The sequence below is a fragment of the Caretta caretta genome, chromosome 28 (genome assembly GCF_965140235.1).
Source record: "Caretta caretta isolate rCarCar2 chromosome 28, rCarCar1.hap1, whole genome shotgun sequence".
In the NCBI taxonomy this organism is placed as follows: Eukaryota; Metazoa; Chordata; order Testudines; family Cheloniidae; genus Caretta; species Caretta caretta.
The window spans coordinates 13,973,609-14,001,469 of NC_134233.1; the positions used below are offsets into that span (position 1 = coordinate 13,973,609).

The window sequence follows — 27,861 nt, forward strand, 5'->3', positions numbered from 1 at the left end:
TGCTTGTATTACTGGTATTATGCTGTGCAGTCTCATGCGTTAGGGCCCTTTTGCAAAAGTTAATAAGTCATTCTCTTCAGGGCTATCACAGAGTGCTTATGCAAAGTCCTATTGTAAAGAAATAAGTAGCCCAAGTGAGAAAACTCAGAGCCAAGGCTGTTGAGTGTTCTCAAAGGGGCGAGTTGTTGGGTACGCTGGGGCATGGCCACTAGGTAACTCGAGGGGATGGAAGACCACGAGAGTCAATGAAGCCCCCTCGCACTAGGCCCAGGTGTCCTTGGGACCTTTTTGCAGCTGCAAATAAACTTCTGTTCTCCACCCCGTTGTGATTATTGGGTGACGCACACCGGGTAGCGAACCAACCCCAGCTGTTGTTTAGCCTCTCGGCACTGGGTGCCAGCAACACTGTCCAACATTAAAGAGGTGAAACAAGGCTGGCAGTTTGGGCTGCTGGACAGAACAAGCCTTCAGGCTGAAAAGCCAACAACCTTTCTCTCCATTTCAGCAAAAAACAACATTCAAGAAACCCCCACAAAAACAGGCACCTGAAAAGTCCTGCCCCCGACTTCACCTTTCCAAGGTCTTCTCCGCACTCTCTCCCGCCCCGAGTGAGAATCCGACCCCTTGACCAACACACCACAGTGAGACCCGAATGCAGCTCTCCCTCTGCAGGCAGGATGGTGGAGAAAAACACAGGTGAAAAAACCCTCCCGGCTCAGCTGCGCAGGGAGCCTTGGCAAGGACGTGGTGGAAAGGTGACGCCGGGATCTCTCGCACGGGAAAGGAGACTCGTGCCCGAGTCCAACCAACCCTTTGGGAACTCGAAGGAAGCCGCATCCCACAGGCGTTTCCACAGCCCAGCCACCAGCCCCACACCCAGGCCGGAGGGGCCGGGACACGGGAAGGGGCAGCAGCCAACGCCCCCGGGGGGAGGGCTGGGGCGGGAGCTGCAGCCAGGCCCCTGGACCCGCAGGGAGACGCAGACCCTGACGGCAACCAGCCACGTTTGCCCACGTGTGTGTGTGAGACACGTTTGTGTGTGTGTGATGTCTTGTGTGTGTGCTGTGTGTCGGCCAGAGTGTTGTGTTCAGTGTGTGTGTGCTGTGTTGTGTTTCGTGTTGTGTGTGTGTGTGTAGTGTTGTGTGACATGTTGTGTGTTGTGTGTGTTGAGTTGTGTGCCGTTTTGTGTGTCATGTTGAGTGTGTGTTGAGTTGTGTGCCGTTTTGTGTGTCATGTTGAGTGTGTGTTGTGTGGTTGTGGTGTCATGAGACGTGTTGTGTGTGATGTGGTGTGTGTCGCACGCACAGACACAACACATTGTACGCCGCACGCACAACATTTCACGTGTAGCACGTCACACACACACGTCGCACGTCACACGCACAGCATGCTGCATGTAGCACGCACACACACAAAACATTGCACGTTGCACGCACACACACACAACGCGTCGCCTGTTGCATGATGCACATCGCACACAGCACGGTCACACACAACACCTTGCGCGTCGCACGCACAGCACCTCGCACCTCACACTCACAAACGCATCTCACACATGCACAACACGACACACACCACATCACCCAGACAGAAAAAACTACACACATGTCACACATACAGAAAGACACGCAACACGACACACAGCACGTCACACACACACAACACGTCACACAACGCATCTCACACACACAACGCATCTCACACACACAACACGTCACACACACACAACACATCACACAATGCGTCTCACACACACAACACGTCACACACACACCAACACACACAAGACGACACACAACCTGACACACGCTTCACACAAAACACGTAACATGACACCACACACAACACCATACACACACTGAACATGACACAAAACGGCCCACAATACAACACAAACACACATCACACACAACACATCACACACACACCACACCACAAAGACACACACACAGTACGTCTCACACACACACACAACACTACACAACACACGTCTCACACACCCACACCCACACACCACGTCACATGTCACCACAAACACACAACCACACACAATCCATACAACACTCTAGACCACACATGACACACACACGACACACAACTCGTCACACACACATATATAACACAACATGACACACACACAATACAACACACACAGAAACAAATCGCATGTCCCACACAACACGTCGCACGTTGCACGGATACACAGAACACATCGCATGCACACATGTATGCAAGTCGCACGACACACACACAGAAACACGTCACACACAAACACACACGTGACACACAACATGACACACAACACATCACAAACACAAACACTTCTCTCACACACACACAAGATGACACAGAACCCGTCTCACACAGACACACACAACACAACATGTAACACACAACATGACACACAACACGTCACACATACAACACATCGCACGTCGCACATCGTAGGGACACACACAACACATCACACGCCACATGTTGCACGTCACACCTGTACACACAACACATCGCGCATCGCACATCACACACACAACACGTTGAATGTCGGACACACAACGCGTCACACGTCGCATGCACACTCAGCACGGCACACGTCGCACATTGCACGCCACACTTCGAACACACAACACGTCGCGTGTCGCACGTTACACACAAAAACGTTGCATGTCGCACACAGATGTTGCACGTCGCACATCGCACACACAACATGTCGCACATCGCACAAACACACAATGCGTCACAAACACAACACATCACACACACACAAAGAGGTCTCTCACACGCACAACATGAAACACAACACATCACACACAACACAACACACAATATGTCACACAGACACAAACACACACAACATGACATACAACATGTCAGACACACACCCCCACACGCCACATGACACCACAAACACACCACACACACACACCACGTCACACACATACAAACACACAACACGACACACAACACATCACACAGATAGGCACAAACACATACAACATGACACACAACACGACACACCCAAGACTACACAAAACACATCACACACACACACACCATGTCACATGACACCACAAACACAACATCACACACACACTCAACACGGCAAACAAGAAGACGCACATGTGAAGTGTGGGGTGCGATGTCTTCTGTTTGCGTGTGCGACATGCAACGTGCAACGTGAGGTGTGTTGTGTGTGATGTGCGACGCAGGACGTGTTGTGTGTGTGACGTGCGATGTGCTCCGGGTGGGGTCTGTGTGTGTTTCTGCACAAGCTGATTGCGATGTCCCGGAGGCCAACAGCAAAGAGGGTTCGGCGTCAGCTTTCTTGCCCTGCCGTCAGTCTGCCACCAGGCTGGGGGGACAGCGGCTGGGGACCCCAGGAGCTGCTGAGAGACGTGGAGGATCCCTCGGAAGGGAGAAGACGACGGGAGAATCAGACTCTTCCAGCAACGAGCCACATTTGTCCAGTGCTGACGCTGTCAGGCCTCCGCATTTTGGGCCAGAAACCAACAGCCAAATCGAGCTGGAAAATTGAAGCACTTGCAAATGGCCCTTCTAGCGTCTCACCAGACCGTCGGCGACCGTCTGGGGGTGAGCTGTGGGCTCCCGAGAGGTAGAATCCAGGGCCTGCCTCTTGGCTTCCCACGGCCAGGTATTTTCAGCCCCCAACAATTAGGGGAAGAACAGGGAGATGAAAAGCCAAAGAAAGTTTCAAGAGTTCTCCTTCCTGGCTGAGCTGGGGGCGCTGTCCAGGTCACGGATGGTCATTCTGGGGAGGGATGTGGGTCTGGTCCACTTTGAAGGCGGTTGATCTGGGGAAGGATGTGGGTCTCAGATATCTGGAGGATTGGCCCAGAGCCCAGTCTTGTGGGGGCACAGCTGGTGGTCCTCATCCTCGTCTGTCTGCCTCTCTTCTGCCAGAGAAGGCAACCCAGGCTAGTACGAATAATGATGCTGTCAATAAAATGGAATCAAGTTGTGGATGTTTTTTCTTTGAAAAAATATTTTCACACTTTTCAATCGGCCCCTGGTAGTTCCTAGGAGAAATGTGAAGGATGAGATCTTGGAACAGTTCCCTCTTCGTGGGAGCAACAGCTGGCTGGGGTTTTGGCTGCTCAGGCTTTTGTTCCCTGGTTTTACCCACTGTGGTTTCTTTTGCATGGATTTCATGTACCTGTGTGTAACTTTTTGCCCAAAGGCACACAGCTGTACAGGTTTTATCTACAATCTTTACAAGTTGAAGCTGCAGATGGAGGGAGCTCCCAGCAATGGCAGCCTTAAGGGGGTGGGCGGCTAGAAGCTGGGGGACTGGATTGGGACCCCCCAACACTTACTGCTCTCTCTGCCCTGCAGTTTTAGTCCCCCCAGATTAGCCTGATTATCACAACAAAATTCTGTTTCTCCTGCTGCTAACAGCCCACCTTCATCGATTGGTCTCGTTAAGGGTTGTTATGGCAACCCCCATTTTCTCGTCTTCTCTGTATCACTATATCTATATCTTCCTGATGTATTTTCCCCTGCATGCATCTGATGAAGTGGGCTTCAGCCCATGAAAGCTTATGCTGAGATAAATATGTTCGTCTCTAAGGTGCCACAAGTCCTCCTCATTCGCTTTTCCTGACTGATTATGCTGGGGGCTCTGCCTGGCTCCAGCGCTCCGGTCCCTCCGCTACCAAGGCCACCTGGGAACCCTGATCGATTCCAGCTTCAAGGAGTGCTGAGATCCATCTGTCTCTTTCTGTGCCTCTGTCTCTCTCTAGGAATAGCTTCCTGACCCTGCCTCCTGTGATCAGTTATAGTTTGCTAGCCCCCCACCCCACCTCCATGGGTGTTTTTGGCTTCTCCATTCACTCTGCAGCAACGCTCCTTGTACCCAAGCTAAAGATCCCTGCAGCCCCAAAAATCCTTGGGGGTTTGCTCAGCAAGTGGGTTACTAGCAGAATGGTTGTGGGGTGAAGGCGGGGATAGGGAGGTGCTGAACCTGGGGGCAGAGGAGGGTGGCAGATTAAGGTGTTGCTCAGCCCAGCCCGCTGAGTCCAAGGACATGTGAGGGGACCAGCATTAAATTGCTGTTCGATCCAGCCCACTGAGTCCCGGGACACACCAGGGGTCAGCTTGCGAGTGCTGATGACCCAGTCCTCTCTGACATGCTATGTTCATGTGTGTGTGCCTGTGTGTCTGTTCATGTTCATCACATTTGGGGGCTGGAAGACCCCAGCCCTGGGGAACCGAGGTCCTGCAGGGTAGCTCCATTGGGAGGGAACTTGCAGAAGGAAGGAGTAGCGATCCATAGGAAAACTCAAGTGACAAAAGCAGCACATTGACAGAATTGCCGAATCTCCCCTCACCAGAAGAGGAATCCTAACAAATGGGCGTACCCCAAGGTAAAGGGCAATCCTGGTAACAGCTCATTTGGGGCTTCTTTGGAAGGGGGATGGACGTCATTCTTGTGACAAGGCACCTGCTATGGCCAAAAACAATTTAGCCCTGTGCGCCCTTCCAGACAAGTCTTATGTCCCAAATACTTTGGGTCTTCCGGGATAAGTCCCCGAATAATCAAGGATCTTGACCAAAAAGGTCGTCACGTCTAAAAAGGAAGAAAGGTTGTCGTTGTGGAGACCATGAAACAAGCCCTGCAACTTTTGGACACGTATCCCGACAGCCCACAGGGGGCACGTCAAGGGACGTCCAAAGCGAGACGGGCGTTCTTTTTGGGGAGACTAACCCGCATTGCGCTGACCAGGAGAAGGGGGAAGTGGGAGCCTGCAGCGCCATCTAGCGGCCAAAGGAGAAATCGCCGGCTTCTGGACCTGTGTGCGCCCTTGGTTCGGTTCACATGGAAAGCTGTGTCACGCCAGGTTGGGAAAACGGGGTTCTGCTGCCAGCCATCATCCTCTGGAATGACTCAACCCGATAGGACACCTCCTACGATACACTGCTCCGAGTGACGCTCTCAAATAGGTCCCCACAGCTCCCCAGTCTCCCCCCTCCGGGAGGCAGGGGTGAGAGGATTGTTCTCCCCAACTGACAGAGGGAGAAACGAAGGCTGAGAAAGGCGAAGGGTCTCGTCTTCCATCATACAACTTGTCGGGATAGAGTTGGGAACAGGACCCGGGTGTCCTGACTTTCAAATGAACCATCAGTCTGGAGTTTCACACACTGAAGGATCAGAATAAAGGGACCTGCAATGAGCTACAGACCAACAACCATTCACACTGATTCTTCAGCGAGTGTTTTAGAAGCACGAGAACACCAGCGAGAACCAGGAACGGCTCAGAGGCAATCAGCAGCAAGGGGGAGAACAATTCACCAAACAGATGGTTGGTTCTGGCTTATTTACTGGGCCTTAAAGGAGAACAACAATGTCCTGAATCTCCTCCCTGCCACGAGACCCCCTGCTCAGCCAATCAGCATGGAGACTCTGGCGGTGGGCTGAGGGTTCCCCAGATGGCCGAGGGATGGCTCAGGTCACCGGTGAGGATCACTCTCAGAGCACGCTTCCTGTCCCATCTCTTTGGGAGGCCTCCCACCATGAGGGCTATAGAGCAGCCCCCTCCTCGCCAGTGGACGGAGGGAAGCAGGAAAAGGAAAACCAAAAAAGACAAACCCCAAGGACTCGAAGGGACAAAGGCCTAGCTGGGGGAAAATTGTCCCACCTTAACCTTCTGTTTTCCCTGCCGAGAATTTGGCCAGCACCGGGTGGATCAGGCTCCCTCTGTACCAAACCTCTCCGGGGCTCTTCCCTTCTCCACAGGGACGTCTGTCTTCTCGCTCAGTGAGCAGCGGGAAAGGAGAAAACTCCAGAGAGGCTCCACCTCGCACTCACATACGAGACCCTGAATTCTCTCTCAGTCCTCAAGGAGACACCTCAAGAAGGAGACTCCCTGCAGCAAAGCCCCGGGGGTCTCTGAGATCCCCCTGCCCTGCAGCCTGTCCTCCCTGGCCGTTGTCGTGGACTCTCTGTGAGGTCACCGCCTCCCAACCGCCTTTCACCAATCAGCTGAGTGCTGCAAAAGGCCCTTGTGATGTCACTGCCACCCCCACCCCTGCCCTGCAGGGCTCATGTCCTGCCCCGAGCCGGCTCCTGTGCGTGTTTGAGCTGCTCCCCCTGGGTCACCCCCACACACTCAGTGGTCGTGCAAGGGTTCAAGCACGCCACACGTGGAACCATCAGAGGATGCTCCATGTGCCACACGCAGTATTGCAGAGATTTGGACACTTGAAGGCCAGAAGAGACTCTTAGATCATCTCATCTGGCCCCCTACACATCACAGGCCTCCTGCATGGCACAGTAGCGAGTTTTGGACCAAAGCAGACTCCAGAAAGGCATCTCATCAAGGGATGGAGGAAGCACCACTTCCCTTGGGAGTGTGGAGGAAATTGATGCTGTGGGGGGCAGGGAATTGACCTCAGGGCCACACCTGTGAGTCTGTATCATAACACACATGCACAACAGCACTGTGCGAAGTATGTACACGTCACCTTAACTCTGATGTTTCCTAACATTTACAGGCCTGGTCTCCAGGGTGTTCTTTGTGCTTACAGATTGATTCTGAGGAGAGATGTAATGATTTAGTTCAGAGTGGGAGCCGTGTTAGTCTGTATCAGCAAAAAACAAAAGAAAACGAGGAGTACTTGTGGCACCTTAGAGACTAACAAATGTATTTGGGCATAAGCTTTCGTGGGCTAAAACCCACTTCATCGGATGCATCCACTGGAAAATACAGTCGGAAGATATATATACACAGAGAACGTGAAAAAATGGGGGTTGCCATACCAACTCTAACAGACAAATCAATTAAGGTGGGCTATTCTCAGCAGGAGGAAAAAAACCTTTTGTAGTGAAAATCAGGATGGCCCATTTCAAAGAGTTGAGAGGAAGATGTGAGTAACAGTAGTGGGGAACTTAGCATGGGGAAATAGTTTTTACTTTGTGTAATAACCCACCCACTCCCAATCTTTATTCAAGCCTAATTTAACAGTGTCCAGTTTGCAAATTAATTCCAATTCTGCAGTTTCTGGCTGGAGTCTGTTTTTGAAGTATTTTTATTGGAGAATTGCGAATTTTAGATCTGAAATTGAGTGACCAGGGAGGTTGAAGCGTTCTCCGACTGGTTTATGAATGTTATAATTCTTGACGTCTGATTTGTGTCCATTTATTCTTTTGCATAGAGATTATCTGGTTTGGCCAATGTACATGGCAGAGGGGCATTGCTGGCAAATGATGGCAAACATCACATTGGTAGACGTGCAGGAGAATGAGCCCATGATGGTGTGGCTGATGTGATTAGGTCCTAGGATGGTGTTCCTAGAATCATAGAATCATAGATTCATAGAATATCAGGGTTGGAAGGGACCTCAGGAGGTCATCTAGTCCAACCTGTTACCGGCACCCAGTGCCAAGAGGCTAAACAACAGCTGAGGTTGGTTCGCTACCCGGTGTGCTACACCCAATAATCACAATGGGGTGGAGAAGCAGAAAAGTTTATTTGCAGCTGCAAAAAGGTACAGGGAGAATAAGATCTCATATTCTGCACCCACAGCAGGAAGTTACACAGGCTTTTATACATCCTTTTTCCCAGCATACCTATCCAATAGGAAGCTGCCCTAAGTATCCATGTAGCCAGCCAATCCAGTTCCCAGCTAGTTCCCTTGTTCTCTGTATCATTTGTTAACCTATACATAAAGCTGCTTTATTCAGCATTGTTCTTCCATATCTGCCCTGTTCGTCCTTGTTTAGTTTCAGGCAGTCTGACTCTGCAACATATTGTTGCAGATCCTCAGCATAACTGCTGCGAGTGCCTCCAGGCCGGGGGGGGCAAGGACACTTGGACCTAGTATGCAGAGGTGCTGCAAGTGCCTCCAGAGTGGGGGGGGGCGGGCAAGGACACCTGGGCCTAGTGCGAGGGGGCTTCATTGACACTCGTGGTCTTCCATCCCCTCGAGTTACCTAGTGGCCATGCCCCAGTGTCCCCAACAACTCCCCTGCTCAAAGCAGGACCAATCCCCAACTAAATCATCCCAGCCAGGGCTTTGTCAAGCCTGACCTTAAAAACTTCTAAGGAAGGAGATTCCACCACCTCCCTAGGAAACGCATTCCAGTGTTTCACCACCCTCCTAGTGAAAAAGTTTTTCCTCATATCCAACCTAAATCTCCCCCACTGCAATATGAGACCATTACTCCTTGTTCTGTCATCTGCTACCACTGAGAACAGTCTAGATCCATCCTCTTTGGAACCACCTTTCAGGTAGTTGAAAGCAGCTATCATATCCCCCTCAGTCTTCTCTTCTGCAGACTAAAGAATCCCAGTTCCCTCAGCCTCTCCTCATAAGTCATGTGTTCCAGTCCCCTAATCATTTTTGTTGCCCTCTGCTGGATTCTTTCCAATTTTTCCACCTCCTTCTTGTAGTGTGGGGCCCCAAACTGGACACAGTACTCCAGATCTCCAGAATAGATATGTGGACAGAGTTGGCAATGGGTTTGTTGGAAGGATCGGTTCGTGGGTTAGTGTTTTTGTTGTGTGGTTGCTGGTGAGTATTTGCTTCAGGTTGGGGGGCTGTCGGTAAGCGAGGACTAGCCTGTCTCCCAAGATCTGTGAGAGTGAGGGATCATCCTTCAGAATAGGTTGCAGATCCTTGATGCTGCGCTGGAGAGGTTTCAGTTGGGGGCTGAAGGTGACGGCTGGTGGCGTTCTGTTCCTTTCTTTGTTGGGCCTGTCCTGGAGTAGGTGACTTCTGGGTATTCTTCCCTTCAGCAGGTAGTTTTAAGATCGCTTGATAGAGATCCTGTAGGTGTTTGTCTCTGTCCGAGGGGTTGGAGCAAATGTGGTTGTACCGTAGAGCTTGGCTGTAGACAAGGGATCGTGTGGTGTGGTCTGGATGAAAGCTGGAGGCTCACCACACAATCCCTTGTCTACAGCCAAGCTCTACGATACAACTGCATTTGCTCCAACCCCTCAGACACAGACAAACACCTCCAGGATCTCTATCAAGCATTCTTACAACTACAATACCCACCTGCTGAAGTGAAGAAACAGATTGACAGAGCCAGAAGAGTACCCAGAAGTCACCTACTACAGGACAGGCCCAACAAAGAAAATAACAGAACGCCACTAGCCGTCACCTTCAGCACCCAACTAAAACCTCTCCCATGCAGGCCAGCCCTTGCTTACAGACAGCCCCCCAACCTGAAGCAAATACTCACCAGCAACCACACACCACACAACAGAACCACTAACCCAGGAACCTATCCTTGCAACAAAGCCCGTTGCCAACTGTATCCACATATCTATTCAGGGGACACCATCACAGGTTCTAATAACATCAGCCACACTATCAGAGGCTCGTTCACCTGCACATCCACCAATGTGATATATGCCATCATGTGCCAGCAATGCCCCTCTGCCATGTACATTGGTCAAACTGGACAGTCTCTACGTAAAAGAATCAATGGACACAAATCAGACGTCAAGAATTATAACATTCAAAAACCAGTCGGAGAACACTTCAATCTCTTTGGTCACTCGATTACAGACCTAAAAGTTGCAAATCTTTAACTAAAAAACTTCAAAAACAGACTCCAACCAGAGACTGCTGAATTGGAATTAATTTGCAAACTGGATACAATTAAATGAGGTTTGAATAAAGACTGGGAGTGGAAGGGTCGTTACACAAAGTAAAACTATTTCCCCATGTTTATCCCCACCCCCACCCCCACCCCCCACTGTTCCTCAGACTTTCTTGTCAACTGCTGGAAATGGCCCACCTTGATTATCACTACAAAAGGTTCCCCCCCTCCCCCCCCCATTCTCCGGCTGGTAATAGCTCACCTTAAGTGATCACTCTTGTTACCGTGTGTATGGTAACACCCATTGTTTCATGTTCTCTATGTATAGAAATCTCCCCACTGTATTTTCCACTGAATGCATCCAATGAAGTGAGCTGTAGCTCTCGAAAGCTTATGCTCAAAGAAATTTGCTAGTCTCTAAGGTGCCACAAGTACTCCTTTTCTTCAAGTGAGATGGTAATTCCTTAATTCCCTGGGTTACTTCCTGGCCACTTCTGTGACTTTAGTGCCATTATGAAAACTGTTCTCAAAATCTCTGGGTCCCCTTGCCCTACGCTGTGGTTATGAAAGCTCCTTCTCAGCTCCTTTTACTTTCCTGCTTTCCAGTTACTGTAAATAAACCATTAACACAATTCTTCTTGTTTCTTCCACATTCTTGTCTTAGTTCCAGTTGTTGGGGGCAGAGTCATGAGATGTGTTTGTGACACTCTACACCTTGGGGGAGCGTCTTATGCTGATAAGAAGCACACGGGATCTTTTCAGGGGAAAAGGCAATACGCCGCATTTCTTGAAAATACAACTCTTAGCATACGCATTTAATCACACACACACACACACACGTGTCCTGCAGATGGTCTTACAGTTACCAGTTTGCTGTAGCTCTTGTCAATATAATGGCCAGTTAGATTGAACACAAGCGAGGAGCTGGGCTCTGTCGGTCGCGATCCCATGCTCCGAGGCTTTGCAGGACTGAACCCAGAGTCTGATGGCAAAACACCCCAGTTTTAGACTTGTAAATTCCCACTTTCGTCGATGGATTTTGCAATGTCATTCTGTAATCGTTAGTCCTTAAGTGGGGTTAATCTCCGGGTTTTCCGCTATTATCATTTGATGGTTTTGTTGGCGTCCCATCCTTAGCTCTTCTTTGTTGTCTTGCATTCAGGGTGCCTGCCTCACCTTTGAGGTCATCAATGCTGCTAACATGTTTAGCGTCGGATACAATGGATGTTTTCTGATTGTCTCCTGCTGTTTCCAAGTCTCTCACTTCTTCTTGACCATCTGGACATTTGTGATGGCTTTTCACCTTTATTTTGAACTATGCACACATTTCTCACTCATACCAAACAATTTCATGGAGACTTTCAAACAGGATAATATTTTAGAAAGGATGATATGGTTTCTAAAGGGATTACAAAAGAACCTTAGGCAACTTAGTTTGCAATGCAGAGAAGAAACACAACTTAATTTGTAATGCAGAGAAGAAACAACACCTTGGAGCAAATACCGTAATGAAACCTTATCCTGAAACAAAAGGTGACCAGGACTGTTCTGGTCTATTCCTGCCTGAAATCAGCTTCAGACATCAGAATCTGGCTGATGCCTCTTTACCAATGACACACGAGGCCGTTCCTTCCTGCTCTCAGAAAGGGAGGCGGGCAGAATATGGTCAAATCCTATCATACATCAATCCATTTAATACATGATTATCCCTTGTCTTTCATTATGCAAAATGCAAACATCGAATCCTACTCCTCTAAGTGCCCTGTAACCCCCATATTCCTCACCTTGGATTTAATTGTGACATTACATGTAAACCATGCCATGCAAGGGATCAGGGGAAAGGTGAGGAGCTGCCAAAAGTCACTCTTCTCTCTGTCTACATCTGTGTCTCCTCAATGCCTATGAAATGAGAAGAATTGGACGGTTTTCACTGAAACATGCTGTAAGTTGTGGAATCAGCCCAAAATGAGCTTCCCCAGAGGTACCAGCAAGGAAGGTCAGCACCCCCCCGGGTGGGGTGTGATACAACCCATCAGGAGCCATTGCCCAGCAAGGAAGCTCCCATTCAATGATTCACCTGCATGAGGCCACAGCAAGGGAATTGCTCCACCTTGCTGGGAGATTGAGCAATGCCCCACCCCCACCCCAGACATGCCTGGCCTGGGGCTTCCCAAGCACAGGGATTGAGGGTACAAAAACCAAACTCAAACCCAGGGGCACATGCTTGTCCTTTCTCCTTCCCCCACCTACACTGCAAGCAAGAAAGACACTGAAGACTTGAGACTCCAACTGAGGGGACTGGCCCAGATTTCAAGGGAGAAATCTGGGTGCTAGGGACTGCAAAATCCAGGAGGGGGAGAAAAACGGCTTCGTCTCGTTGTTGCCCAGTCTAGGAGGGTTGAGAGTTCAGACTGTGCGCTTAGGTGTTTATTTCCTTTGGTAACTTACTTGGATTTTTTGCCGTTCACTTCATACCACTTAAAATCTCGATTTTGTCGCCAATAAACGTGTTGACCTGTTCAATTTGACCAGTGAGTTTCCCTGAAGTGGATGGTAAATTCCTCAGTTATCAAAGGCTGGTGTCGAGCCACTTTTCACTGACGAAGTGGGGAAACAATTCATACGATAGAGAGCCTACTCCTGAGATACAGGGCTGGGAGCTGGGGGGATCCGGCTGGTGCCTCCCTGTGTGACTCAGGAGTGGCTCGGGGAGCATTCATGCGATCAAGCTGGGTGATAACAGCACCTGGCGGGGGTGCTGCTGGTCACTAGCAGGGCATTGGGAGAGACAGCCCAGGCTGGCGAGGGTTCAGGGGGCACAGCGGTCCCTTGGTCCCAGGCTGCACCTCAGGGGGATCCCATCACATTGTCCCCCTCCAGCACCCACAAGGAATAGCGAGCCTCTAGGAGGAGCATTTGGGCTTTGCTGAGAGGTGTCACTTTCCAGTCTGTGCTCTGTCTCTTCTCCTGGACACACCCCTGTCAATCAGGAATCGCTCAGCTGTGCTCTGCAGAGAGCTGACTGGTGACACAGGGCGCAGCCCGGGATGGGACGGAGGTGTGGCAATGCTGAGCGTCACAGGCCATGGGTTTAGACAGCTAGAAAATCACAGGAACAACACGGATCCACACAGCGGAGTTAGGTGCCGAAACTCCCCGTACAGTGCTTGGGCCACACAGGCACCGTACAATACAACACACGAAACCAGCTCACTGGGCAGGGAGGCAGCCAAGCCCTTGAATGGGAGAGACTGAGGAGGGGGAGGTGTCCTAGCCCGACCCTTCTCTCACAGCACTCACCTGGGATGTGTCCAGCTGCCTCGCGTAGCTCGGGGCGTGAGTACCAACCTCAGGGCAGAGTGTTACACACCAGGGCACACACCCCATGGGGACTGGGAGCTCGATAGTTTGCTTTCACCCACCAAGAGCCAACTCCCCAGGCACGGCAAGAGCATGAAGAGGGAGTCCCAGACACTCCCCTTGGGCCCTCTGCTCTGTCCTGCCACCGAGGCAAGCCTGCCTTTGGGCTCGATCTGTGGCTCAGGGAGGCCTGAGCAGGAGCTGGTGCTGCCAGCATCACCCCCCACTGCCTGCAAGGGAGGAAGGATTGAACCAGGGTCCCCATGTTTCAGGTCAGTGTGTGAAGCACGGTGCTATGGTGGGGCTCTCTCCCGCGCTCCTGTGGAAGTTGGGTCCCCGCGGCTAAATAATGAAAGAGCTCGGGCCGGGGGATTGGATCACCGGGGTTTCCTAATTCCCACCTCTCCGGTGGGTTCCTGCTCCACTGGACAGTGTCATCCAAATAACATTGTCAGAAATCAGTCCTGAAAAGATGCGGAACAACAGAAATTCAGGGGTTTCAGGACAGGGAGACCAATTCAGGCAATCAGAACAGCAGATAGGACACATTTTGAGCTCCTTTGAGGCTCCAGGCAGACATGTTATAGAGAAGGAAACTGGCCAGGAATTCTTGGAAACTGTGTAAACACTTATAAAAGTATCCATTTGCTTTATGATGAGGGGGTATGGGGGTGGGTGTAAACTATTTCCCTGAATCAAGTTTCCACTGGCAGCTCAGTCCACCATGTCAGCAAGAGAAGAGCTATGGTCCCTGGGCATTGGGCCCCCCGGGGCCTTTCACACCACAGCCCTGGGGAGGTGGTGCTGAGATGGACCATCCAGTGAGGAACACAAGTCCTTCTACCGTCCACCACACCCTCTTTTGGAACGGCTGCTGATGGCTCACCCCATCTGTGGGAACTGTTATCCCCTCTGCCACCCTCTATCTGGGGGTTTTCTCTTCTGCACCTATCTGGCAGGGCAGCCCCCCTGTCTGAACCCCTGATCCGCTCCCAGTTTTGTCCCTCTGCCCATCCCTCCCCTCCAATTTCCCCCCTTCAGGGAGATTTTCCCTGCCTTTGGTTGCAGGGAGCAGATGCTGGTGGTGAGTGAGGGCAGCAACTTGCAGATGTCACTGAGCAGGTGATAAGAACAGAAGAGCAAAGAACGGCCAGACGGGGTCAGACCAAAGGTCCATCTAGCCCAGTGTCCGTCTGCCGACAGTGCCCCAGAGGGAATGAACAGACAGGAATCATGCCGGGATCCATCCCTTGTCGCCCCTTCCCCAGCTTCTGACAAACAGAGGTTAGGGACACCATCCTGCCCATCCTGGCTAATCGCCATCGATGGACCGAGCCACCAGGAATCTCTCTAGTTCCCTGTCGAACCTTTTGATCCCAGGACCCTGCTCAGGAACGTAGAAAGTTCTAATAAAGAAGCAGCTTCTGACACCGGGGAGCTCCTCTTCCTCCTCCCCTCCCGGGGGGATGAGCAGGCCCCCCAGCTGTCTCTCTGCCCCGGCCCCTATACCTCATCACCCCTTCAGCCTCCCTCCAAATGTTCCCTTCCCCCTATCACCTCTTCAGCCCCCCTTCAGCCTCCCCCAACTGCCCTGGTCCCCTTCCCCTCATCGCCCCCCTCAGCCTTCCCCCCCTCCCATTATTTGTGTCTCGTGTTGTGTGTTGTGTGTCGTGTTATCTGTGTGTGTGTCGTGTTGTGTGTGTGTGAGTGATATTTTGTGTGCGATGTTTTGTGCATCGTGTTGTGTGTGTGTGTCACGTGTGCCGTTTTGTGTGTCATGTGAGGGGTTGTGTGTCGTATTGTGTGTGGGTGTCGGTGTCGTGTGTGATTTCTGTGTCACGTTGTCTGCCGTTTTGTGCGTCTCGTGTGTGTGTGTGTATGTGTCGGTGTCGTGTATTGTGTGATTTTTGTGTGTCGTGTTGTGTGCTGTTCTGTGTGTCATTTTATTTGTGTGTCATGTTGTTTGTGTGTCGGTGTCCTGTGTTGTGTGTGTGTGAGAGACGTGTTTCTGTATGTGTGACGTGTTCTCTCTGTGTGTGTCGGTGTCGTGTTTTGTGTGTGTGATGTTTTGTGTGTGATGTGTATGTTGTCTTGGGTGTCCACACAGGGTAATGCACAAAGCATTCCCCTCATGGAGGAAGAGTGACACAACGTGGCCACTCAGGAGTAACACACAAACAATCCCTCCCTCCCCGGAGCAACAGTGATGTGTGTGGCCAATTCAGGTCATGCCCAAACCATTTCCCTCATGGAGAAAGAGTGACACCAGGTGGCCAATCCAGATAATGCACAAACCATTTCCCTCACAGAGCAACAGTGACACTGGGTGGCTAATCCAGGTATTGCACAAAGCATTTCCCTCATGGAGCAACAGTGACACTCGGTGGCCACTCACGGTAGTGCACAAATAATTTCCTTAACGGAGCAACAGTGACACCGGGTGGCCAGTCAGTGTAATGCACAAATCATTTCCCTCCTGGACCAACAGTGAGACCGGGTGGCCACTTGGAGTCATGCAGAAAGCATTTCCTCACGGAGCAATGGTGACACTGCGTGGCCAATTCAGGTAGTGCTCAAATCATTTCCCTCCTGGCCCAACAGTGACACTGGGTGGCCAATTCAGGTCATGCTCATTTCCCTCATGGACCAACAGTGACACCGGGCGGCCCCTTGGAGTAACACACAAATCATTTCCTCACGGAGCACCCGTTGCACAAACTGAGTTTAATAATAATAATAATAATAAAGAAAAAATAGTTTCACTAGAAAAGGTAGATTTTCAGTGATTATAAGGGATAGCAAACAGAAGAAGGCAGATTACTAAGCAAATACAAATACACACACATACTAAGCCTAAGATCTTAAAGAGACTGGATTCAAGAAGTCATTTCCCATCCTAAATGTCTTTTGGCAACTTGAAGAGTTTCTGTACCTTAGACTTCCCGTTGTTTCTCTTTACAGACTAGACTCCTGTCTTAGTCTGGACTTCCCCCTTCTCATTCCCTTTGTCTCTTCAGGTACTTTCAGCAGCCTTTCTACTGCCCTGCATGATTTCCGTCCGCTCCGACTTCTCCATGGCTCCCGAGACCTCACCTGTGGGAATGCACACCTACCCGGGTCCTACAGAGGGAGACGGCACCAGGAGAGCAGAGGAGAGAGAGCGAGTTGGCGAACACACGAGAAGACGGTGAGTGCGGACGAGGAACTGGAAGCGCCGACCTGGCAGCCGGGTCTGCAGAGGGCAGAGAGCGGAGGCCTGGTTCCGCCTCCTTGGAAAGAGGCCCAAGCGGCTCAGGCCCCTCCTGCCGCGTTCCCCTCCGGCGAGAGCTCCGGCACCATTCCTCGCCAGAGCCGCTGCGAGAGCCGAGCCGGAGCCCTCGCTCCCCAGCGCTCGCCGGGGGCTGGGAATCTCGCCCTCGGCCCTGCCGCCCTCTTCCCTCCCGCCCACACCGGCCCCACGCGCCGCCCAGAGACCGAGTTCCCCCGACCGTCCCCGCTCCGCTCTCGCCCCCGCGGGGGGTCGTCTCCGGGGTGGGATTTTGGTGTCGTGTCCTCTGCCGTCTTGTGTGTCGTGTGACATGTCATATGTCATGTCGTGGGTGTGTGAGACGTCGTGTGTGTCAGTGCCGTGTGTGAGAGCTGCCGTGTGCTGTGCGTGTGTGCGTGAGTGTGTGTCGGCGTGTGTGAGAGACGTGATTGTGTGTGTGAGACGTTGTTTGTCATGTGGTGTCGTGTGTGTGTGAGACGTGGTTGTGTGTTTTCTTGAGTGTTTTGTTGAGTGTGTGATGGGTTGTGTGTCCGTGTTGCTGTGATTTTTGTGTGTGACAGGTTGTGTGTCATGTTGTGCATGTGCGCGTGCGACGTGCAGTGTAGCCGTGACATGCTGTATACGTGCAACGCGCGACACGCAACGTGCCTGCGATGCGCACTGTGTTGTGTGTGCAACATGTGACGTGCTGTCTACAACGTACAACTGGCTGTGTGTGATGTGTTGTGCATGTGACATGTAAAGTGTGACGTGTAACATGCTGTGTGTTCCACGTGCAACGTGTCAGTGTCATATGTGTGTCTCAATGTCGTGTGCCATTTTCTATCGTGTGCCATTTTGTCGTGTGCCATTTTGTGTGCGTCGTGTCTGTGACATGTCGTGTGTGTGCGTGCGATGTGTTGTGCATGTGCATGTGCATAGTCAGACAAGTGTGTGACGTGATATGTGCGACATGCGACAAACTGTGTGTGCGAAGTTGTGTGTATGCGACGTACGTGCAACATGCTGTGTGTCTTTGAGTGTGTGTGAGACGTGTTGTGAGATGTGTTGTGGGTCATGTTGAGTGTGAGACGTGTTATGGGTCGTGTTGAGTGTGTGAGTGTGTGAGTGTGACGTGTTGTGGGTTGTGTTGTGTTGAGTGTGTTTTTGTGACATGTTGTGGGTCGTGTTGTGTTGAGTGTGACATGTTGTGGGTCGTGTTGTGTTGAGTGTGTGTGTGTGACATGTTGTGGGTCGTGTGTGTGATGTTTTGTGTGTGATGCTTTCTGTGTCATGTTGTGTGTGTGTTTGCATCGTGTGTATTTTTGTTTGTCTTGTTGTGTGCCGTTTTGTGTCATCGTGTGTGTGTGACGTGTGTGCGTCCACGCCTTCGACGTATTGTGCGTGTCCGTGTGGGAAGTGCGAAGTGGGATGGGTCAACTTGCCACCCCCTTCCCCAACACTTTAGCCCCCTGTCGTAAACATGACCCTACCCCCACCCCAGGGTGCTACTGACACTGAAACGACCTAAAAGACCCCCGACTGATCACTATTGGCTGCACCCCATTGCCACCCGCACTTCTATGCTGCTGCTGGCCAAACCCTCCCCCCAAAATCTAAACCCCACCCCCTACCCGGAACCCAACTGGAACCCTGACCCCATAACCTGCCCCCCAACTTGAAACCCCTGAACCAAAACAGTAGCCCAACCCTCACCCCAACCCGAACCTCCAGCTCTGGACCCAGCCCCCCGAAGCCTGACACCGCTTTAAGCCAGAGCCCACTTCCCCATTCCCACCCTGGGCAACAACAGTGCAAACCACACCCTCCTGCCCCCCGCCCAGGTGCTTCTTACCACCCCTTCTTTGGAAATGAACCTTTTCTTCACTTGCATCCCACACACCTTCATTCTCCTTTGAGGGCTTATTTAGTGACAGGGGTCTACACAAGGCAACTCTTTGCTATTACAGCGTAACAGGACACAGAGAAGTGAAAACAGTGCAAACAACATTCCACGAGTTTTCAGGAGGTTTAAACACCCAATACATTTGAACATTTAACAGTCACTTTCATCTCTACTAACACACACATCCATGGTTGGTAGGCTCTGTTTGCTGCGGTGGATCCACTGGGGGTTGATGTCATGGGGGTTGAGTGAAAACCCACTAAATTGACAGCAGAGCGCTCTCCAGTCGCCGTTGGGACTGCGCCAGGAACGGCAGGAAAAAGGTAAATTGACCGAAGAGCGTCTCCCATCGACCCAGCCCAGTGTAGACAGAGCAGTAAGTCGACCGAAGCGACGTCAAATCCAGCTCTGTTATTCACGCAGCGGGAGCAGCGTAACTTAGGACGACTTCCTGCGGTAGGATAGAGTCATAAATAGAAAGGGAAGGCTAACCACCTTTAAATCCCTCCTGGCCAGAGGAACTGGGATTGTTTACTCTACAGAAGAGAAGAATGAGGGGGGATGTCATAGCTGCTTTGAACTAAATGAAGGTGGCTCCAAAGAGGACGGATCTAGACTATTCTCAGTGACAGCAGATGACAGGACAAGGAGTAATGGTCAAGTTGCAGTGGGGGAGATTTAGGTTGGATATTAGGAAAAACTTTTTCACTAGGAGGGTGGTGAAATACTGGAATGGGTTACCTTGGGAGGTGGTGGAATCTGCTTCCTGAGAAGTTTTTAAGATCAGGCTTGAGAAAGCCCTGGCTGGGATGATTTAGTTGGGATTGGTCCTCCTCTGGGCAGGGGGTTGGACTAGATACCTCCTGAGGTCCCTTCCAACCCCGATATCCTAGGATTCTATGATCATTTGGCCAACAACATGCAGCAAAGCACCCAACTCAGTTGCATGAATGCTCTATAAACCACTCCTCAATTATACAGAGACACCAGCATATCTCCCCAGCTCTCAGCCTTGCACCTCAGAAATGTACCATCTTACACGGCTCACGGCCTTCTCTTGAAAAGTGTAAGCTCATTAATTAGTTCGCCACTTCATCAAAAATAAAGGGGACATGCACCAGCCTTTGTCATGTGAGCAACTTTCCCAAGCACTTTGGACAAACTCAGGAGTAAGTATAAAATAGTAAAATAAGTTTATTAACTCCAGAAAGTTAGATTTTAACTGAGTATAAGTATTGGTCACAGAGGTCAAAAGTGTTTACATAACAAATGAAAACAGACTCCCAGTCTAAACTCTAATTTGAATCTACTAAGCAAGAATTGGATCAAACAGCTTTTCTCACTCACTGGTTGCTCCAGGCAATGTTGAGATCTTAATACACAGACTGAATTCCCTCTCAGCCTGGGACCAATCTCCGCAGTTCAAATTCTGAGTCTTCCAGACAATCTTCCAGGTGTTGAGATTAGGGAAGAGACAGGCCACGTGGGGGTGTCTTTGACTCTCATACATATTTTTTCTCCAGCTGCTAGGTAGATTCTTGCCGTGATGCTGGGGTTAGTTAGCCCCCAATATGGAGCAGCAGTTTGCCTCCTGCACCTTGTGGTAGGCATGTCACAGCTCCTTCACTTTGACCCCGCACGGCAGCGTGTCCCTGTCATGGCCCCTTTCTATTATGCATCACGAAATCTGCGTGCGCACCTTGGGAGTTACACCGCAGAAAGCTGCTTTCCTGTGCAGAAACTTGCCCGTGTAGACAAGGCCGCAGAGGGCTTCCATAAGAACGCACGACAAGTCATAGACTGGGTCAGACCAATGGTCCGTCAAGCCCAGTGTGCTACCTGAGAGCGACCAGTGCCGGATGCATTGGAGGGAAAGAACAGAACAGGCTTGTTGACCTGCAAGGTGAGGGTCTTTCACCTTTATATTTAACTTCATTGTTGTCAATTCCTACTTATCCTATATCTAACTACCCCTCCTCTGAGGTCTCTGGGCAAATCAGGTGTGAACCACTCCTTTGACACAGACGTGTCCCAATCCAGCTGAACTGAGGCAGAATTTGGGCCAATGTCAGTTTGGAAAAGGCCTGCTTCACCCAGCAGGTTTCTCAAAGTATCTGCTGCTGTGAACCGCATGTCGTCTGGATGTGCGAACTCCAAAGATAGCAAACATGAAAAAAAAAACGCAAAGCCGGTTCTGAGGTTTCCAGAGCCAGGCCTGAGGGTTAAAGAGCTGTGCTCAAAAGGACAAGGGTCTCAGCAGCTATAAAAAGAACTCGTTGCAAAAACAAAACAAAAATTACATGGAAAAAAACCAACCAAACAACAATCACCCAGAAAAGCTCCTATCACTCGCCCATCACCATTGTAGATCTTGACATCTCCTGCCTAATGTGACATCTTTGCTTTGCGAACAAGAGCCCTGGGGAACTCCTGCGAACTCCAAAGATAGCAAACATGAAAAAAAAAACGCAAAGCCGGTTCTGAGGTTTCCAGAGCCAGGCCTGAGGGTTAAAGAGCTGTGCTCAAAAGGACAAGGGGGCTCAGCAGCTATAAAAAGAACTAGTTGCAAAAACAAAACAAAAATTACATGGAAAAAAAACAACCAAACAACAACCACCCAGAAAAGCTCCCATCACTCGCCCATCACCATTGTAGATCTTGACATCTCCTGCCTAATGTGACATCTTTGCTTTGTGAACAAGAGCCCTGGGGAACTCTCTGGCTCACCTGTGTGGGTGGAAGGGGTCTCACACTACGTGGGAAGGCTGCATCATGAGAAAAACCACCTGTGCTCTACTTTCACACTTTCTAATCTTTCAGAGTAGCAGGAGGCGGAAAAGTGAGACACATGCATTAGACTCAAGAGCAAAACTAAGAGACCAAACCACAGACTCTGGACTCAGCATTCATGTATCCTGCAGTCTGAACTTGAAATCTGTTACATTCCCTCATTGGCTACCATCATTTAACCAACACAGAAGTGCTTCTTGTCCAGCAAGGCAGCCAGTTTGGGACTCATAGGCATGGCATGGCTCTGAAGGAATCAGCTGTTTCTCTCTGTGCTTCAGGAAACTTGGGATCCAAATGGTAAAAGACAGTTGTTCCCAGTTTCATCATGGCATCCTTTAGAAGTGTGAGCAATTCTAAAAACAGTTTACCTTGGCCACAGGTCACCATAGCGTCCATCTCTGGGGTGAAAATCAACCACTCGTACCTCTCATTTCTACCTGAGTTCTTGTCAAATCTTTGACCTTAGTTGTAGCAATTTTACACGGCTCTGGCGTAGAATTCTTCACCAACCACACAACATACCAGTAGCGATACTGAGGTAGAACTCCCCCAAATATGCCCTTTTGTTTCTTTAATCTGGTGGTACAGATTTAAATAAGGGACTAAATTCAGGTGCGGCTTAGAATCCCTCTAAGACACCAAATGTCAGGTATCTACTCAAAATGGGTGTCTTTCTGCAGCTCTATCACATTCCTCATGGATGTCATTTCCTACACATTTACAGCATCTCCCAGGAGTGAGCTGAACAGAAATGTCACTTCCATTTTTCCCATCTCTACCTAGGAAGGGATTGCATTTCCCAAATAAGAGGCAACATGCACCTGATTAGGAAGGGAAGATCTTCAGGAGCAACCTCCTGCAGGGCATGGGCCACAACTGCTTTGGGAGGCAAATGAATGGGTCTTTTGCTTAGTTCCAAATCATTTACTAGAGAATCCTCTTCCCAGCCCCTTCGGGAAATATTGACCTTACCAATTGAAGAACAGGGGGATAGAGATGGTGATGGAGAATCCCTCTGATTTACCCTATGTTCTTCTGTTGTTACAGAGGGGAAATGACATTTTTCCCTATCCCTTCCCTATTCCTGCTCTTTGTTATACTTCAATATATTTTAAGGGAGGAAAACGGGAGTAAAAATATCTGCCTTCAGGAAAACCTGAAGCAACAGCGCTCTGATGAACTGTGACAACTGGGAATGAAACAATATGATCCTGGTGGGGGAACTTGATGACTAACAATGGTTTTTAAATGGGGGAACAGTATAACTGTGATGCTCAGGCTTTGTTTAGACTAGGACATGTGATGGAGTTTAGGTCAGGTCAAGGGGAAAGCTAATGCCAACCACTGCACCTCGGCTGCATCTGCACGACAACTGTAATTGTCTTTTAACACCAAGATCACTAACTTGAGCAGCCAACGCCATGTACAGTCCTAGTGGATGTAAGGCACGGGTAGTTTTTGCCTCAGTGTAGCTTGTTGGGAACAAACCTCTCTCCCCCACCTGGAGCTGATGAACATTCCTGGCTGGAGGGACACACGCTCCTTTGACCCAAAAGGAAAGGAGTTGATAGAAAACATCACAGGACTGACCCCAAAGAAGGATGAGCTGCAAAAGGCAGGAGCAGGCAACTCATCTGGGGGAGCTGAGTAACCACGGTGAAGATGGGGCACAGATCACGAAGTGGGAATTAGCAAATGTGATTTAAAAGAAAAAAATACCTTTGGCCAGCCCTAGTCAAGGCATTTGTTACAGATCACTCCTATGTGGATTTTCTGATGTCTAATAAGGGTTGAGCGCTGATTGAAGCTTCTCCCACACTCAGAGCACGTGTAGGGCCTCTCTCCTGTGTGGATTCGCTGATGTGTGGTAAGGGCTGAGCTTTGATTGAAGTGTTTGCCACACTCACGGCATCCATAAGGTTTCTCACCCGTATGGATTCGCCGATGTCTAATAAGGCTTGAGCTCTGCTTGAAGTGTTTCCCACACTCAGGGCATCCATAAGGTTTCTCACCCGTATGGATTCGCCGATGTCTAATAAGGTGTGAGCTCCGCTTGAAGTGTTTCCCACACTCAGGGCATCCATAAGGTTTCTCACCCGTGTGGATTTTCCAATGTGTAATAAGGTGTGAGCTCTGCTTGAAGTGTTTCCCACACTCAGGGCATCCATAAGGTTTCTCACCTGTGTGGATTCGCTGATGTGTGATAAGGGCTGAGCTTTGATTGAAGTGTTTGCCACACTCAGGGCATCCATAAGGTTTCTCACCCGTGTGGATTCTCTGATGTGTGAGAAGGTCCGAGCTCCCTTTGAAGCTTTTCCCACACTCGAGGCATGTGTAGCGTGTTCCTTCCAAGTTCATTCTCTCACGTGTAATAAGGTCTGACTGGCTACCGAAGTTTTCCTCTGGCCTCTGCTGACTCTCACAGGCTTTTGTTTTTTCTGGGCGTGCACAGCTCCCAGAATCATTCCCTTTGGACCTTCCTGACAACATCCCATGGGCTTCTACTAGCTCAGCATCTTCCTGCTGGGGTTCCTCCTCGTTTTCACTCACCATCCCAACACCTGACGGGAGACCGAGAGAATCCAGACGTAAGTCTCTGCCTGCGCCAGAGAGAAAGGAAATCTCAGAGAGAAGAACGGAAAAAGGGATGAAGGAACGAAAACGTGTACAGGACAGATCAAACCTATCAGGAGCTGATTTTCCCTTCAACCTTCCCCAGAGGAGAGAAAGGAAGGGATCAGTTCTGGGTCCGTATCTCAGAAGAAATCTCAGGGGACAGCAAGATTGGGGAGGGACCTGCTGCCAGTTGTCAGTCAGGATAGGTGGGAAGCCATGAGTGACCTCTGCCTAACGATTCCACATCTGCAGGGAACAATCCTGAACTTGGAGAGCTCACAAGGTCTTTGTAGGGCATCCCAAATGTTTCCTGTATTCACCGACAGTTTTGGGGTTGGTTTAACCAATGCCTCACCTATGAAGGCAGCTCTCGGGAGCACTTTTTTCTTAGAGCCATGAAGGTCTGGGACCCACGACTCCTCCCCTCGTTCCAGCTGCGAGATCACATCAGTTCTGGAAACTGGAAACCCTGCTCAAGGCAAAGAAAACAAGGGAGGTCAGTGGAATTTGTGGGATACTTGTCACAAAGAATATTCCATGCTTTTAAGCCCAGCTCACTTTTAAGTAGTAACGTCCCAAGGCCGGCTTCCTTGGCTCAAAGTGCCAGGAGATGATTATTATAAATCATATTCATTACCTTAGTGCCTAAGGGCCAACTAACAGTGGGTCCTCATTTTGCTAGGCACAGTACAAACCGAGAAGCGTTGATGGCCCGTGCCCTGAAGAAGTTACAATCTAAATAGACAAGGCAGACACAGAATGGGGGAAGGGGTACAACCCACCAGCAGAGTGAACTCCGTGAAGGCAGAGTGACAGATCTGATCAACACAGGCCTAGGTCTTGAGACTATCGGATTTAATGTTACAACCAGGGCCAGTGTTTTCTGGAAATTGTCGCTAGGACTGCATTTTTTCCCAAAATTACTCTTTGTTTCTGGAATCACCGTTAATATCCGGAATTGCTGATCAGAGGGTGGGTGGGACACGCAGGGTCACAATCCCCCAGATTTCTCCCTGGAGACACCCGTCTCCTCCCCAGGACACAGGCTGGCTGCGGCTGAGACTTGATGCCAATTTCTTCCCTCTTCATACAAGTCTGGGATCGGCAGTGGGATGCCAGGCTCTCTCATCATGCTGCAGAGAGGACGGCACTCACAGCTGCTCGCGGCCGTGTCCACAGCACCTCTCCCCTGCACACAGCTGGTTCATGCCCCGTCTCTCCTGCGCACAGCTGGCTCTAGGCTCTCAATGCCCAGTATCTGAGCCCCACCGCCCCCACACAGCCGGCTCCTGTCCCCTCCCCCGAAGGCACTTTCAGGCTTTAAAGGATTAGATATTGCTCACGTTTGTCAATTACTCTCTTTTCATTGTCTGCAAACTCTTGCCCTAATTATGACTGTTATCTGTATATCTAAGCCAGCCCTTGAAAGCATGAATTCTTCACAGACTATGATGCCGAGATGCGCCACATGATACCAGGAAGGGCTGCGGGATGGTTTTCCTGTGCAAGCTGGTATCACTAGAGGGTGATGAATGCCAGATCTCAAGGCTGGTTATGCAGAGCTCCACCTTTTGAAGCTTTACCCAACGCAGAAAGGGGTAGTGACGGATTTCCCCTCATTCAGGAGACTGAAGACGACAGACTTTTGGGGGATAAACAGCTGAGTTTGAGCTGACTGAGGGGGGTCTTTCTGGGCTACAAACTCACAGGACCTGATAACCACCAAGAGGTAACCCTTTAAGAAAGGTTTTAATACACTTTGGAACCAATCAGGGATTCCCATGAGGACCGCTGAGGGAATGAAGGTAAACACGCATTTGGATGCTCTTCTTGTTTTATGAGAACGGGAACAGGAAGGGCAGGGATATCACTGAATGCAGGATCTCAGCAGTACAAGGTGTCAGGATAGCACCATATTGCAGCCCATTGGAAAACATAATCCCAACTACACATATAAAATGATGGGCTCTAAATGAGCTGTTTCCACTCAACAGAGGGATCTTGGAGTCACTGGGCACAGTTCTCTGAAAACATCAACTCAGTGTGCCACGGCAGTCAAAAAGCAAAGAGAATGTTGGGAATCATTCTGAAATGGATAGATAAGAAGACAGAAAATATCATATCGTCTCTATATAAAACCATGGTACACCCACATCTCGAATACTGCCTGCAGATGTGGTTGCCTCATCTCAAAAAAAGATATATTGGAATTGGAAAAGGTTCAGAAAAGGGCAACCCAAATGATTACAGGTATGAAACTCTTCTGTACGGGGAAAGATGAAAAAGACCGGGACTATTCAGCTTGGAAAAGAGACAAAGGGGGGATATGAGAGAGGTCTATAAAATCAAAACTGCCGAGGAGAAAGTAAATAAGGACGTGTCATTTACTCCTTCTCATAACACAAGGACTAGGAATCACCCAATCAAATTAATAGGCAGCAGGTTTATAAGAAACAAAAGGAAGTATTTCTTCACACAATGCACAGTCAACCTGGGGAACTCCTTGCCAGAGGACGTTGTGAAGGCCAAGATTATAATAGGGTTACAAAAAAAAAAAAAAAAAAACACCATGAGAAATCTATTGAGGACAGGTCCGTGAATGGTTATTAGCCAGGATGGGCAGGGATGGTGTCCCTAACTTCTGTTTGTCATAAGCTGTGAATGGGTGACAGGAGATGAATCACTTCATGATTCCCTGTTCTGTTCATTCCCTCTGGGACACCTGGCGCTGGTCACTGTCGGAAGACAGGACACTGGGCTAGATGGACCTTTGGTCTGTCCCAGTGTGGCCATTCTGAAATACTAGGGAATCTAATGAGTCCAGTGCAATGGGAGGGAGTAGGAAAATCCCTGGGTGTGGAGAACACTGGGAAATTAGAAACTATCATTCAGAAGCAACAGACTCTAAATAGTCTAGAAAAGCAGAATGTGAAAAATAAGAATCGGGGTCATGTGACTTCAGGAATGAGGGACTCAAAAAAACAAGTCTGCAGAGAAGAGAGATTGTGTCTAGTGCACATGGGGATGGGGGGAGCAACTCTCCAGGTCTCAAGGATTTTCACCAGCAACCGAGGCCATTGTCCCATGCACGGGGCAATCCGGAGCAGTGAGGAGTTGTGTCATCTGTAATCCTGGCTGAGTTTCAATGCTCTGCTGCTGGAGCTCCCTTGTCTGGATTCCCCCAGCCAGCACTCAAGGTCTGTGTGATCAGTAACCCTGGACCAGCCGCTCTGACCCCAGCAGCCTGCTTCTTACACCCCAAGCACGTTCTGGTCTGGGTGGAGAAGGCTCAGGGTTTGAGAGAAGGCCAGGGGTAGGAAGCTTCTGTTCGTTATGCTGGACCTAACCCCCCGTTTTACTTGTGCAAACAGGAGA

General features: G+C 50.0%; 1 protein-coding gene across 1 annotated transcript; it reads right to left on the bottom strand.

Moving 5' to 3' along the window:
- Positions 1–208: 208 nt before the first annotated feature.
- Positions 209–24,952, bottom strand: LOC142070243 (uncharacterized). Its single transcript, XM_075123798.1, has 3 exons — positions 24,842–24,952; positions 23,799–24,470; positions 209–216 (listed from the first exon to the last, which is right to left on the bottom strand). Exons 2-3 carry the CDS (start codon positions 24,421–24,423, stop codon positions 209–211), a joined length of 633 nt encoding a protein of 210 aa, XP_074979899.1. The 5' UTR covers positions 24,424–24,470; positions 24,842–24,952.
- Between the last annotated feature and the right edge of the window lie 2,909 nt (positions 24,953–27,861).